Raw genomic sequence first — 14,086 nt, forward strand, 5'->3', positions numbered from 1 at the left:
CGACTGTCGCAGAACTCTCAAAGAGATGGCTGAACATTTCAAAATTCACCTATTCTGGATGCCGGGCCACAGATATATCCCAGGGAATTCTAAAGCGGACGAGCTTGCGGGACTAGAAACACACACACTCCAGGGACACTGGAATCGGTGGGTATGCCTCTAGCGACATATAAGCAAAATTTTTAGGACCAGGACCGAAGGACAACAAATGATAGATGGTCACAAAAAGCGGGCTGTGAGCATTCCAAAACTATGTGGCCTCATCTGGACTTGAAGAGGTCTACTGCTTTGCTGTCATTGGCTAGAACAGACGTCTCTGTCATTGTGTCCGTCATGACAGGTCACTGTCTAATCGAAAAACATGTTGACAGACTGAAGGTTGCCTGCAACAACTTTTGCAGAAGCTGTAGGGACATCGAGGAAGAAGAGACTATAGAACACCTTCTGTGTGTGTGTCCCGCACTAGCAGTTAGAAGGGGTTCCACTTTAGCTTCTCATTTCTTTGAGAACCTGTCTGATTTAGCGGTAGGAACTAGAAGGCTGAAATTTCCGTTATAACTACCAACAACTGTGCCAATTACGGTCCAAATCGGTATATAACCCGATATAGCTCCCATATAAACCGATCTCCCCTTTTCACTTTTTGAGCCCATCGAGGCCACAATTTTCATCCGATTTGGCTGAAAGAATTTTTTTCTAGGCAAGTACACATTTTGTATGGCAATCATTTGATTTGCCAAAATTTTATTGGCATTAAGACAATAATTATATCAAGCATTCTTAGTTTTAACATTTTCACGGTTTTTTTAATTTTCCAACAAAATTTCCCATGGCTCAATTCGTTTTGTAGGCACTTCACAAACACAAGAATCTGGAGCATTTTCTTCTATCCACTCTAAATACTGGCTGACTCGGGTATAAATGCCAGGATAATCTTTTCTAGCACAACCCTCGCCCCAAGAAACAATGCCGGCCAAATGGAAAATGTCAAGAGCTTTATTTTTCACATGCAAGGGTCCACCGCTGTCGCCCTGGCAAGCATCTTGGCCGCCTTCATCGTAGCCGGCGCACAGCATGTTTTCGGTAATGCGTTCTTTGCCGTATTTGGACTTGTGACAGGCCTCTTGCGACAGAATGGGAACTTTGACTTCCTGTAATAAACATTTAATTAATTTTGTTTTCACAATGTTAGTAATCCACCTACTTACCATTAGATTGGTGGCCAAGGCACCACCCTCGCTTGTGGCTCCCCAGCCGGTAACAATGCCTTCCTGGTCTGCATAACTCTCTTGTGGCATGGCCATGCATACTGGCCTCAATAATTCCGACATATCCACCTTCTTATCCAGCCTTATTAGACCAATGTCATGATCATTTGTCTGTACGGAATATTTGGGATGTACCACCACCTTCTCTGCCGCTCTAGTGATTACACGCCCCGCTTTGTCCCCCATTTTGTGGACCAATAAACGTACGCTTATAAAAGGTCTGGGAAAGGGCTTTAGGCAATGGGCCGCCGAAACCACATAGCGATCGCTAATCAATGAACCTCCACAATAGAATCTCTCCCGAAACAGCAGCATAGCCATCCAGGGATACTGATTGACCTGTGTCTCATAGCCACCTACTATGCGCTTGACCTTGTTAATGGTGCCACAAGTGCAGGCGGGACACTCATTTTGAGATGTTGCTGGCGGAGGCTTCAATGTGGTCGGGAAGATGATTTGAAAAGGTGGAATGTTTTGAAAGATGGACACTAACCACTCGAAGAAACTGTTTTGCCTTAGCTCAGGTTCAGAGCAAACGCTCTTAGACGCTCCCAAAGCTACCGTACAGATGGTCAATAGCAACAGCCATATTAGGCAAACCGACGGAGTAGGAGTACCATCAGTGTTCATGGCCTTAATGTTGATGCGTCGGCAGATGTTGTCTTACTAATCACCTTCATTTGAGTGAGTAACAGTTTTTCTCTGGCAAATCGCTGCAATTCGCCATTGATTTTCCCAGTCCGCTTGCTAATCCATGCAACTGGCCAAGAGCGAGCTCATTAATATGCTTTTCACATTCACGGCTGACCATTCGACCGGCCGACACACTTACATGGATGGTCATGCAAAATAACAAAAAGAAAAAAACAACATCACCTACTCTGACCGACTTCAAGTGCATTCAAATTAAATCCTACAACTAGCCAAGAAACCGGCTTGCAGACAGTCACCCATTGGAAAAAAAAGAAAGTTTTTCTCCACTCGTTTGTCCGACAGTTGAAGAGCGCTTTTTATTTTCACCTTAATCACAATAATAAATAAAATAAATAGAATTAATTAAACTGTAACAAAATAAATAAAAATTAATATAGAAATCTCTTTATCTCGTTCTCATCTTTGTGCCTCCTTTGTGTTGTTTGCCCGCTACACTTCACTTCTTGATTTTCTTGGCCTCCGAATGACATAGACATGCATTTTTCGTAAGCGTTTTTATCCAAGTGCCATAACGGTTGACACGCGCATAAACACCAGGATAGCCAGCCTTGGCACATCCCTCGCCCCAGGACACAACACCGGCCAATTGATGTTCTCTGGTGCCCGGTGCCACTACATGCAATGGCCCTCCACTATCCCCTTGACAGCTGTCCTTCATGCCCTCCGAATAGCCGGCACAGAGCATATTGTCCGTGATACGTGAGGCACCATAACGAGTTTGGCGACATTCATCTTGGGACATTATGGGCACTTTTACTTCCTGCGTTGTTTAATAGGAAAAAAGAAAAAAAAAGAATATACTTGAGAATTTATTTGTAACTATTTGCACAAAAGTTATGAGCTCCCTAGGGAGAGCTTCCTGGCCTAGTTATATCATATTTCAATCGAAAAGCTAAGAATGATCTATGAAAGCAATGTCCCCAAGGATATTTGCAAGATATTAGCATTCATAGATGAAACACATTCACACTGTGATTAATTTACACCGTTTCCCCCCATCTAGCATATACAGAGTATGGGTATTATAATCTGTAGGGAATGAGCTCTTTAGGCCAATGTGTCTGTGTCAAAACTATAAATGAGGCCGGCTTATGTTAGTTTGCTGCAGTTTAAGAAGATTTGCTAATAAAATTTCTTTGAAGTTGTAAACGGTGATTTGTTTCTTCTAGGACATGCCAAAAACTCTAAACCATACTGGTCATCGAAGCAAGCACACGTTTGTACTGTTGAAGAGATTTACCAACTCTGAAATATCTACCAGTGGTGTTATAATAAGTCCATACTAAATACATTTTTAAAAACCACTGGTCCTCCCTGGTTGATTCCCTATCCACGTTCAGAGGCTAGATTTGTACTGCACTCCCAAGGACCTTAACTTAAGCCTATTATTGCCCCAATCGTTATAAAAGCACCGGATTTGTTCTCTTCTCCAAAAGACCTTTAATTTGAGTTCAATATTGTCCCAAACGATGTACATCAACGATGTGCCTGTCAGAATTAACTGGAATGTTTTGACCCTCAAATACTTTACTCCAACTTTTGATATGAGATTCGTACTCCACTTCCAATGGCTTTTTTCGAACACCATATTTTTCCGTCCAGCCCACATATCCACTTTGGGAGCTTTGGATAGTGGGCGGTCTTCAGATAGCAGATTCGTTTTGTACTCCCAAATACCTTTTATATGATACCCATATTGTCCTCGTCGTATTACTTGTCAGGTTGTGGAGTTTTGGGAGTTCGGGTAATTAGACCCCAAATTTTTTCCGATGCTCAATAAAAGTCTTGGGATTTGAGACGATTACGATCAAATCACATAAGAATTGCATCTTCCAGTGTTTGTGTTGAAAGATTGGTGTATTTTAGAGCTATCTCGAAGCACCGACAGCCGCAGTCCATAAATAATCTACACGAACACATGGTGAGATAGAACCGAAAAAAGCTGGTAAAAAAGTATGCCGCGTGGGAACGCGTAGAGATATCTCTTTGACATTTTGAATGGTTAGAGCTGAGTTGTGGAGTCCAACGTAGCGCAGAGGCTAGCACGTCCGCCTATGACGTTGAAAGCCTGGTTTCGAATTCCTGGCGAGAACATCCGAAAACATAATCTGCGCTTATCCCTTCCTAATGGTAGCGACATCTGTGGTACTATGCAATGTATTGTAGAAACTTCGGACTACCGCACGCCGTTTGGACTCGGATATTGTATAAAATTTTATCTTGTTGTACCGCGTAATTTTGTGTAAGTTTGAAACAATATTCTGTAAGGTCACCGTAGCGCAGAGGTTAGCATGTCTGCCTATGACACTGTACGCCTGGGTTCGAATCCTGGCAAGAACATTATGAACATTTGCAGCGGTGGTTATCCCCTCTTAATGCTGGCGACATTTGAGTAGTACCGTACCATTTGGTATGGCAGCCATGTAAAAAGTTCTCCCTAAAGATGTGTCGCACTGCGGCACGCCGTTCGAACTTGGCAATAAAAAGGAGGCCCCTTATCATAGAGCTTAAACTTGAATCGGACAGCACTCATTGATAGGTGAGGAGTTTGCCCCTGTGCCTTAATGGAATGTCCGAGGGCAAATTTGCAATTGTGCTGAGTTGTAAGCGAGATCGTGTGCATAATTTTAAGGCCCCAGGTTGTTTAGGCGCCTAAAGTTGGCCACCTCGGTATTTCGAAAATTTGTTGAGGTTGCCAAATCTTCGCTAGTGCCCAAGAATGAAAAAATCCGCTTAAAGTCTACAATATCTCGTCTTATTTCGTAGATATCCAACTTTTATTTTACAATTTTGGCAGAAACCTGCTTCGTATTTTGCAATTTACAAAGGAATTTGCGGTTCGATTTTCAATTTTATGCATAGTTTAGGTTCGTGACACAATTTACAACGACTTTGCCGCTAAATGTGTCCTCATCTCATTATTCAGTTACAGTTTGGAGGTCAAAAAATGTGAAAATAATGTATTTTAGCATTTTTTCATTGATTTATTGAAAAAACTTGCTTAAATACTTTAATTGTTTCTTTTTGCCAGTAAAGAGGTCATACTGTAGATGCGTTTTAAGTGAAATTTGAACAAGATATGTCAACGGGTGCTATATGTACTTCAAAATAGGCAATTTTTTATTAAAAAATTGGTAAAACCCCTCGAGTCATCAAATTCCAAAGCACACATCCCCCATTTGAGTTTATGGTTTTTTTACTCCACAAGTCCCCTAAACTTATGCAAAAAATTGTTTACACCTAGCTACATTTGTAGCTTCCACAGCAAATTTACTAAAAAATGCCGATGTGGAAACTATTATTGCCAAAATATGTGTTTTGTGTATTTCTGTGAAAAATTTCGGTCAGTATTTATTTTTGCCTTTTTAAAGACACTTTTATCTGTAAAATTCAAAAAGAACTGGGAAGTGATCTCTATTCGTTTTTTGTTTTCTTAAAACATTTTCAATTTGAAATTTCGTTTTCAAAAAATTGCAATTTTTCACCTGTTTTTTGAGTAGGTTAGGTTAGGTTAGGTTTAAGTGGCAGTCTTCCATTAAACTCACTTAGACGTTCTCGTCCATTGTAATACCACAGGAACAGAAGAAGGAAGATGCCTTCTAGTTCCTACCGCTCAACCATCCAGATCGCTTTAAAAAGCCCAATAACTTGCCAATATTCACATCCGCTAAATCAGACAGGTTTTCAAAGAAAAGAGAACCTAAAGTGGAACTCCTTCTAACTGCTAATGCGGGACACGCGCACAGAAAGTGTTCTATAGTCTCTTTTTCTTTGATGTCCTGACAGCTTCCGCAAAAGTCGTTGCTGGCAACCTTCAGTCTGTCAGCATGTTTTCCGATTAGACAGTGACCTATCATGACGGACACAATGACTGAGAAGTTTGTTCTAGCCAATGACAGCATAGCAGTCGACCTCTTCAAGTCTAGATTAGGCCACATAGTTTTGGAATGCTCACAGCCCCCTCTTTGTGATCATCTATCATTCGTTGGCCTTCGGGCCTGGCCCTAAAAACTTAGCTTACGCTAGAAGCATACCCACAGATTCCAGTATCCCTGGAATGTTGAGGGTAAATGTCAAAGAAATGACTATGTGAAATAAATGATGTGTAAAAACGCAAAATAACGTCATGGATATCAAATTGTACGGATTTTTATACAACTCACAAATTTCCTAGCAGATTATATGTTGGAGTAACTGTTATTCCATTAAAATACCGCACCACCACCCCGTTTAAAATGTCATTAGGTTAGGTAAGGTTAGGTTGAAAAGAGGGTGCGAATATTAATCCGCCCCATGCCACTATGGTCAAACACCTAAGCCAGTAATCGGTTTGTTGCGCGCTCGAAATAATAAAGAATAACCTCGGAAAAGAAAATTTAACTCATGAATTCCGTGCTGCTTACAAAATCCCTAACTATTTTCCATATCACGCCCCTAATTTGCTTCATGTCTGGTATTGTAACCCCTCTTAAGTGCCGGTGTCTGTTAGCTGCAAAAGCCGGGCAATGACATAGGAAATACTGCACCGTTTTATCACTCTCCCCACATGCTATATACCTGCTGTCACTTGCTGCATCGATTTTTCATAAGTGAGCTCTAAGTCCAAAGTGTCTCTAAGTCCAAAAATACCGCCAGCTTTACTGATCTGCTGCTGACTTCCTTTAAATAATAGCCTCGCCTTCTCACAATCCGGATCTCCCCATAAGATTTTCGTTGTCTTATCGTCCGTTTCGCTATTCTATTTTATGCTATTAGAACTTTAGCTAAAAGCAACAGAAGGTTGGTGACTGTGACTAAGGACCTATTTGGTGCAAAGGACATTAATGACTTTCGAGATATCATGGATATCGAATTGACACAAATCGATCAATGAACACCTATTTACGCTACATATTACTTACAGGTATTTATGAATGGGCGCATTTTATTTTATGGTGGCTATATAGTGTTAGCATGTGTACGTTGCAATTATTTGAAAACTTCTAAATTATGACCCCTCATAAATGTGGTTTATGTAACAAAATCATCCCCAACTGGTAGCCAACGGAAAAGCATACATCAAACGATAAAAAAACGATACTTTAATTTTGGTCCTAAAAGTCTATGTAAACGGAGTGGCTATAATAAAAAAAAAACTCAAGGGGCAATTCAGCATAAAGTTGTGAGAGATTGTTGATTTCCTACCACAATCATAAAATTGTTGTTTTCTCACTAATTTTTCTTTAAATCTGAGAATCATAAAGAAGTCGCCAACGGGTTTTCAAAAGATGATTCCAAATTAGGTACCTTCAGATACTCAGTACATAGATATACTTATTATTGGACACGTTTCTCGAACATTGCTGTTACTGTTCAGTCATTGTAAGTAAATTTACGTCTGTCTGTCCGGCCGTGTTATTTGTATGCAGTTTATAGGCATCTTGCATATTTGAAATCTATGCAACAAACTGTACTACAAGTCATTCGTTACAAGTCTGTTTGTCCAAGGAATACCTATACCACTCTTTGAGCAAATCCATCAATTCTGGCATCAAGTCTTAGTGAAATACTTTTTTTAAACTGTTCCTGTCATATGAAGCAAAGCATTCCTTCCATCTATCCATTTAGAAAACCTTATCAATTTTCTAGGAAAATAAAGTAGCAAGGAATTTTACTTTAGATTCTCATTTCTTTGATGACTTCTTCATGTGCGCTAATTCGGATGGGCTAAACATGGATTCCTAGTGCTGAAAGGAGCATTCATGTTCATAGGTTTCCTTAAACAGGGCAAAAATTACTTCACTACTTCTGAACACTACTTCTGATCTTCTTAACATCTGTACCACTTTCATTAAGCCGAAAATGAAGTACAACTCACATGTATGGGCTGGAGCTTCAAAATCATCCTTGGAGCTACTATAACGTGTACAGAGGAGAGCGATGTCGTTGATTGGAGATAGTAGGATCTCCAACTCTATTGCCTCCCTAGAATATCGTAGTAAAGTGGTTTGTCTGTTGTTGTTCTATCGGCACTTTCATGGTGTGTGTTTTATCTGATACTACTCTTCTTATTTATGATTTTTCTCAGAAGTATTTCCAGGAACTCTCACCGTTGTTGTTGGCAACCTTCAGCCTGACAGCATGTTTTCCGATTAGACAGTGACCTGTCATGACTGACACAATGACTGAGACGTCTGTTCTAGCCAATGACAGCAAAGCAGTAGACCTCTTCAAGTCCAGATGAGGCCACATAGTTTTGGAATGTTCTCACAGCCCCCTCTTTGTGACCATCTATCATTCTTTGTCCTTCGGGCCTGGTCTTGAAAACTTAGCTTATTTGTCGCTTAAGGCATACCCCTAGATTCCAGTATCCCTGGAATGTGTAGGGTAGTTCCTAGTACGCAAGCTCGTCCGCTTTACAATTCCCTGGGATATCTTTGTGGCCCGGCACCCAGAACAGGTGAATTTTGCACTGTTCAGCCATCTCGTTGAGAGATCTGCGACAGTCGAGGGGGGTTTTTTGTGTTCAGAAATACGTTCTCCAGGGATTTAATGGCTGCCTGGCTGTCTGAGGAGATATTTATACCAATCGTCCTAATGACATTATAGCTTAGCCATTCCATCACTTTCTTAATTGCAAGGATCTCCGCATGATACACACTGTAGTGGTCGGGTAATATTTTCGATATGACCAGTTCTAGATCTTTAGAGTACACCCCAAAGCCCGTCTGGTCGTTAAGTTTGGAATCATACGTATAGAAGTCTATGTAACTTCTGTTACCAGGGATATCGTAGTTCCAATCGGTTCTACCAGGAACAGTGGTACAGTATTTTTTATCAAAAACAGATTTAAGAATGTCAATAAAGTCTGGATTCAAAGGTTGGCTCTATTGCACAAAAGTTGAAATATTCTTTTAAGCCAAAAACGTTTTGTTTACAGCAAAATGTCCTCTGTTATACCAAAAGATGAAATGTTGCTTTGTTTATAGCTTGTGTTTACTTCATTTGGCAGAGGCGTTCGATCATGCGTCTCATTTGTAGTTTGTGTCATTCGGTATAGGGTATCATAGCTTAGTGATTTTGATGAAAAAAGATAGGCCAAGCCATTGATTAGTACATGGATCGATTTAAACTCACTTTCTGATGAAAAAAAAAAAAAATATATATATATCTGACTGTTTGTCCATGTGAATTAACACATCATCCCATCATCTTACAATTTTGCACACTCATTTTTGTTTTTTTTTTTTTTTGGGGTAGAGACGAAACCTTTTGAAATTGTAAGAAATTGGTTCAGATTTAGATGTAACTCCCATATGGATGGTAGTGCCATTTTAAGTAATGTTGCAGTAATGAGGTAAATTTTTACACGATCCTCACAAAATTTGATTGTTGACGAAATTAGCCACAAATTGTAACTCCTGAGCAAAAAAAGTTTTATTCGTCACAAATTTTGCATGAATTTGTCGCAAAAGATCTTGCAATTTTGTCATAAACAAAGTCCCAAAGTTCGAAGTGTCGAAAATTTCGTTTATGGCAAATGAAATAATTTTTTCTGACCTTTTTTATGGTAGGAACTAGAACGCATTATTCTTTCCATTATTCACAGGTATTACAATGCACTGTACTTATAAAAGTGAATTTTATTCCAGACTATAATATATTTATACTCAGTTTTTTTTCATCAGACATACCGTTTATTTCCAATACTGTCTAGGACTTTTCCTTAATCTTTCATCTTTAAGCACCCAAATATTTGACACAATATATTTGCCTTACTTCCAATATGCCCACCACTCTCACTCACCTGCAATGTATTCGATGTTAGACCTCCCACTTTCAGGGCACCCCAACCGGTAACCGTGGCCGTTTCACCCTTAAACGATTTACCCGGTGTGGGCATGCAAACTGGATGCAACAGCTCTGTCATCTCCACCGGTTCATCCAATTTGATAATGGCAATGTCATTATCATAGGTGCGGGCATTGTATTTGGGATGAGTTGTAATTTCGGTGACTTTACGATCAATTTTCTGATAATTGGCAGCATTGCGATCGTGTTCCAACAGACGCACACTTATGCGTTCCTTGCGAAAACCATAAACGCAATGGGAGGCGGTTACCACGAACTGATCATTGATCAGGGAGCCGGCACAATAGAAACGTCCTCCATACAACAGCATGGTCATCCAGGGATACTGATGTACCTCAGTCTCCTGACCGCCCACAATACGCTTTTGGGTATTGGCAATGCCACAAACGCAGTCGGTGCAATTGCGTGCTGGATTGAGTATAGGCAAGGGCGCTGCAGTGGTTGAAGGTGCTGCTGTGGTGGTGCTAGGGGCTGAAGTTGTCGTTGTTGCAGCCGTTGAAGGAGAGGCTGATGACGATATTGTTGTTGTTGAAGCCGTGGTAGAGCTGACTAATTCTGTGGCAGGAGTCGTTCTAACGGGTTTTGCTGTGCTAGTCGTTGGACTGAGAAATCCAGTTAGTGTCTCAAAACTGGGCCTTTGCGGCACTAGCGATAGCACCCATTCCACAAAAGTGCTTTGTGACTGCTTCAGTGACTGTTCTAGTTCCTCATTGACGCTGGTGATTTTTGTGCGCGCCCCCTGCAGTGGAGTGGGTGCACATATCATAATCGCCATGACCAAAATTAGACATTTATGTTTTATTAACATTTTCCCGTTTATGCTTTAATATGTCAATGTTCACTTTTCGTTATTCGTTTTTTTTTTTTTTGCTTGCTGTCTTCTCGAAACCGTTTGTTAGCTGTAACGTTTAAAAACCGACTGTGCTTATTTTTCATTTCGCATTCAACAGGGAGCCACGATTTCTTTAAGCGGCGACTAGAGCGTCTTTCACTTTAATTAAAACTCTCTCGTTGAGCGCAGCTGCGACGCTGCATGGCAGTGACAACTAGTTGAACAACGATCACATGTCAGCGCTCAGTTTGGTGATTTTTTTTCCAACATAAAATTGTTTAAATTGTCCCCGCTGACGCTGGCTGCAATGGACATCAGTCGGTGCGTCTGCGCCTGCGTGGGTGCCAGATGGCTAGTTTTACCACTGCTGCTCTGTGCTGTGCTAAGACGAAGAGGTGGCATTTTTGCAGTAGCTAGCCACTTAAGTGGCGAAAGTTTATCGATTTCGCTATCAATTACAAACAGAAGAGGGGTGGTATGAAAAGTTTGGAAATTTTAAGAAGATGTAAGTGCTTGAAATAAATTTATTAAACCCAACAACATAGGATATGATGCGCATGGGCTAAATCATTTAATGACCCTCAGAATCTTATCGAACTGAAATTCGTTAGGTCTAGGGTTTTGCAGGTCACCAGCAAAACCCACACCTAAAACATGCCAACGGGGCTGCAGGAGACATAGTACCCATGATTTGGTTTTCTATCCTCTATAAGCCGTTAAACAGCTTTTTCAAAAATTTCCCGATTCCCGATTTCCTTATTTGACTTCATAAGCCCTTTGAGTCTCAGCCCTCAAGAGCATCTTGTTCTTTAATGGAATCTTTGTGGGGAAAATATGCAATTAGAGCCCTCAAAGCGTGCAGTGGGCTGTTTTGATTTCCATCTACAGTTCCATGTATGGTTCAGTTCACACGGTTCATTATCTGATATAGATTTCATGTAAACCGATATCTTGACTTCTCAAGCCGCTAGACGGCGGAACTATTATTCGATTGAAAATTGCCAAAATTTCAATCACGATCATAATTGAAGAAATATCCGGACTCAATTAAAAAATTATTGATTCAATTTGGCACTAACCCGCAATTCTTTCATACGCAGGTTAACTTCTTAAATGGGCCAAAGCGGACTATATTTGGATATTGTTGCCATAAAGACTGATCTGCCGATTAAGGGTCTTAAGTCCATAACAGGCTCATTTATTTTCCGACTCCATTGAAATGTAGAAAAGTGAGTTCAAATAGGCCTCCCATTGTTTGAACCGAAGATGGCCGATATCGGGCAATATTTCGACATAGCTGTCATATAGCTTATAGTTAAAAAAATGCGCATTTGTTATCCGATTCTTTGAAATTGAATAGAGTGAAATTAATGCGGTTTTATTTGTTTTATTTTATTAAATTTTTTTTTTTGTAATTGTGTTTTTATTTTTTTTTATTTTATTTTATTTTTTCTTATTTTATTGTATTTTTTTCAATTTTATTTTTTTTTATTTCATTTATTTTAATTTAATTTAAATTAAGTTTTATTATATTTTATTTTAGTTTATTTCAGTTTATTTTTTTTCTGCCTGCGGTATTGAAAACATTCCATTTTCGCTTCATTTTTTCTGAATTTCGGTGATTTTAGCTTTTTTTGATGTTTTAAGTGAGTACCCCTAATGATGATTTTAAGCAAAATTACAAATTTTTTTATTTTATTTTATTTTATTTTATTTTATTTTATTTTATTTTATTTTATTTTATTTTATTTTATTTGATTTTATTTTATTTTATTTTATTTTTTTTTTATTTATTTTTTTTACCTCTTTAAAACCAATCAAACTTCTATTTACCTCACTTTCCATACTCACCCCCTCTGGGCGAGATTGTCACCATTATAGACGTCAGTGATTTACGGTGATTATTCGGATGGTCAGTCAACGGTTTTGTTGGTCATCTCTACGTGAAGTGTATGAATAATAATGACCCGCCAATGTTGATGAGTGCTGAGCGCGGGACAAAGGGTTCATAAAACCACGTAATTTCTTCCATATAGCTGTTGTTGTTGTGGAATCATATTTGCTTAATATTTTGTTTGTTGGTGGGTCATTTCATAAATTCATTATTATTATTGAATAATCATGGCAACACGAGAGTATTTTGTTTTTGGCCTTTAGTTTTGTTTGTTTTGATTTATTTGGCTATCTTTTGTGGTTGTAACGTGTTTTTGTGGCTTTTATCGAGAATCCATATTTGGTCGAGAAAAAAGTGTGGCAGTGAGCATAGTGCTGCTGGCTTACAACAACAGCTGACTAGCTTTTGTGTTGCTGTTTTTATTGTCGTCGTTTTTTTGTAAATGTTTTACTCTCTTTTTTGTTTGGTGTTTTGAATTTTAATTGAATTATGGCAATGTTTTGTTTTTGCTGATATTTATTTTCGTCACTTGGTTGTTTGACGAAATTTTTCATTTTATTTTTTTGGGAAAGAAAAGTGGGTCAGAGAACTCTCTTAGCTTGTTTTGCACAAGAGCGCATACTTATTCTCTTTATATGTTCAGTTAATACAATTAAGAGAACTATAATAAAACTAAAAGCAAAATGTGACCGATATATTTTGTTTTGTTGCCAAAATTATGAATTTTTAATTGCCTAAAGTGGGCTGTATGGATGGAGTACCAGGTTAAAGATCATCGAACTACCATTGTCGAATAGCGAAATTGGAAAATGAAAACTTCATATGACCATATCGATTTCACTTTCATTTTCCAAGTCATGCGAAACTAAAATGACAAACGAATTTTGCAAAGGCTGGCAGAAATATACATTACCAACCTACCTCAAATAATGAATAAAAAGGGAATTAATTAAAATTTTATATAGCAAATAGTAAAAATAACAATTTAAACTCTAATATTAGCGTTAATTAAGTATTGTATACTTTAAAGGGTCAAAGACCAATCTTTTGCGGTATTACATAGAAAGTATACTCTCTCATTCTATGGTAGAATTCATAAGAAGTGGGAGATATAGGGCGAAGGATTATTTAAGGACCTACTTGTTATTCTAATTTTTGCTTCATATTAGGGTGTTGATGCATAGTTTAAAATCATCACCAACTTTGTTCATATCTTTCCACTTATTATTGTTAACAATTCAAGTTTATCAAAAACAACAATGCTCGCGTGCAACACATATTTAATCCACTGAGGGCGGGTGGCGATCCATTTTCCCTATTTGATTGATTGAGGTTTAATCAAAACAATTCATTTGATATGTCCGCATATGAGCGACACTTTGGCGATTGTTACATCTTGCATGGAAATTGGCCAAATGCCGCCATAAAAATCACTCAACTGTCAAGTGTTCATCGCCAAATCGGCATTTAATTACAAAACAATACAAACTACTCTACATATGTAAATGTTAGCTTGTATGGATTTCT

At 38.8% G+C, this 14,086-nt stretch overlaps 1 protein-coding gene across 1 annotated transcript; it reads right to left on the reverse strand.

The window, feature by feature from the left end:
• Positions 1-759: 759 nt before the first annotated feature.
• On the reverse strand, positions 760-10,854 carry LOC106082273 (transmembrane protease serine 9). Its single transcript, XM_059368873.1, has 5 exons — positions 9,769-10,854; positions 2,423-2,742; positions 2,034-2,095; positions 1,209-1,930; positions 760-1,151 (listed from the first exon to the last, which is right to left on the reverse strand). Exons 1-5 carry the CDS (start codon positions 10,639-10,641, stop codon positions 807-809), a joined length of 2,322 nt encoding a protein of 773 aa, XP_059224856.1. The 5' UTR covers positions 10,642-10,854; the 3' UTR covers positions 760-806.
• Between the last annotated feature and the right edge of the window lie 3,232 nt (positions 10,855-14,086).

The sequence above is a fragment of the Stomoxys calcitrans genome, chromosome 5 (genome assembly GCF_963082655.1).
Source record: "Stomoxys calcitrans chromosome 5, idStoCalc2.1, whole genome shotgun sequence".
NCBI classification, from domain to species: domain Eukaryota; kingdom Metazoa; phylum Arthropoda; class Insecta; order Diptera; family Muscidae; genus Stomoxys; species Stomoxys calcitrans.

Bases quoted from the DNA above. Each gene is read 5' to 3' on its own strand.
- LOC106082273 (XM_059368873.1), bottom strand. From the start codon at position 10,641: ATGTTAATAAAACATAAATGTCTAATTTTGGTCATGGCGATTATGATA. The intron at 2,096-2,422 runs GTGAAGTGTAGC...CATCCATGTAAG, and splicing joins GAGGCCAAGAAAATCAAGAA to TGTGTCGGCCGGTCGAATGG. The intron at 1,152-1,208 runs GTAAGTAGGTGG...TGTTTATTACAG, and splicing joins CCTTGGCCACCAATCTAATG to GAAGTCAAAGTTCCCATTCT.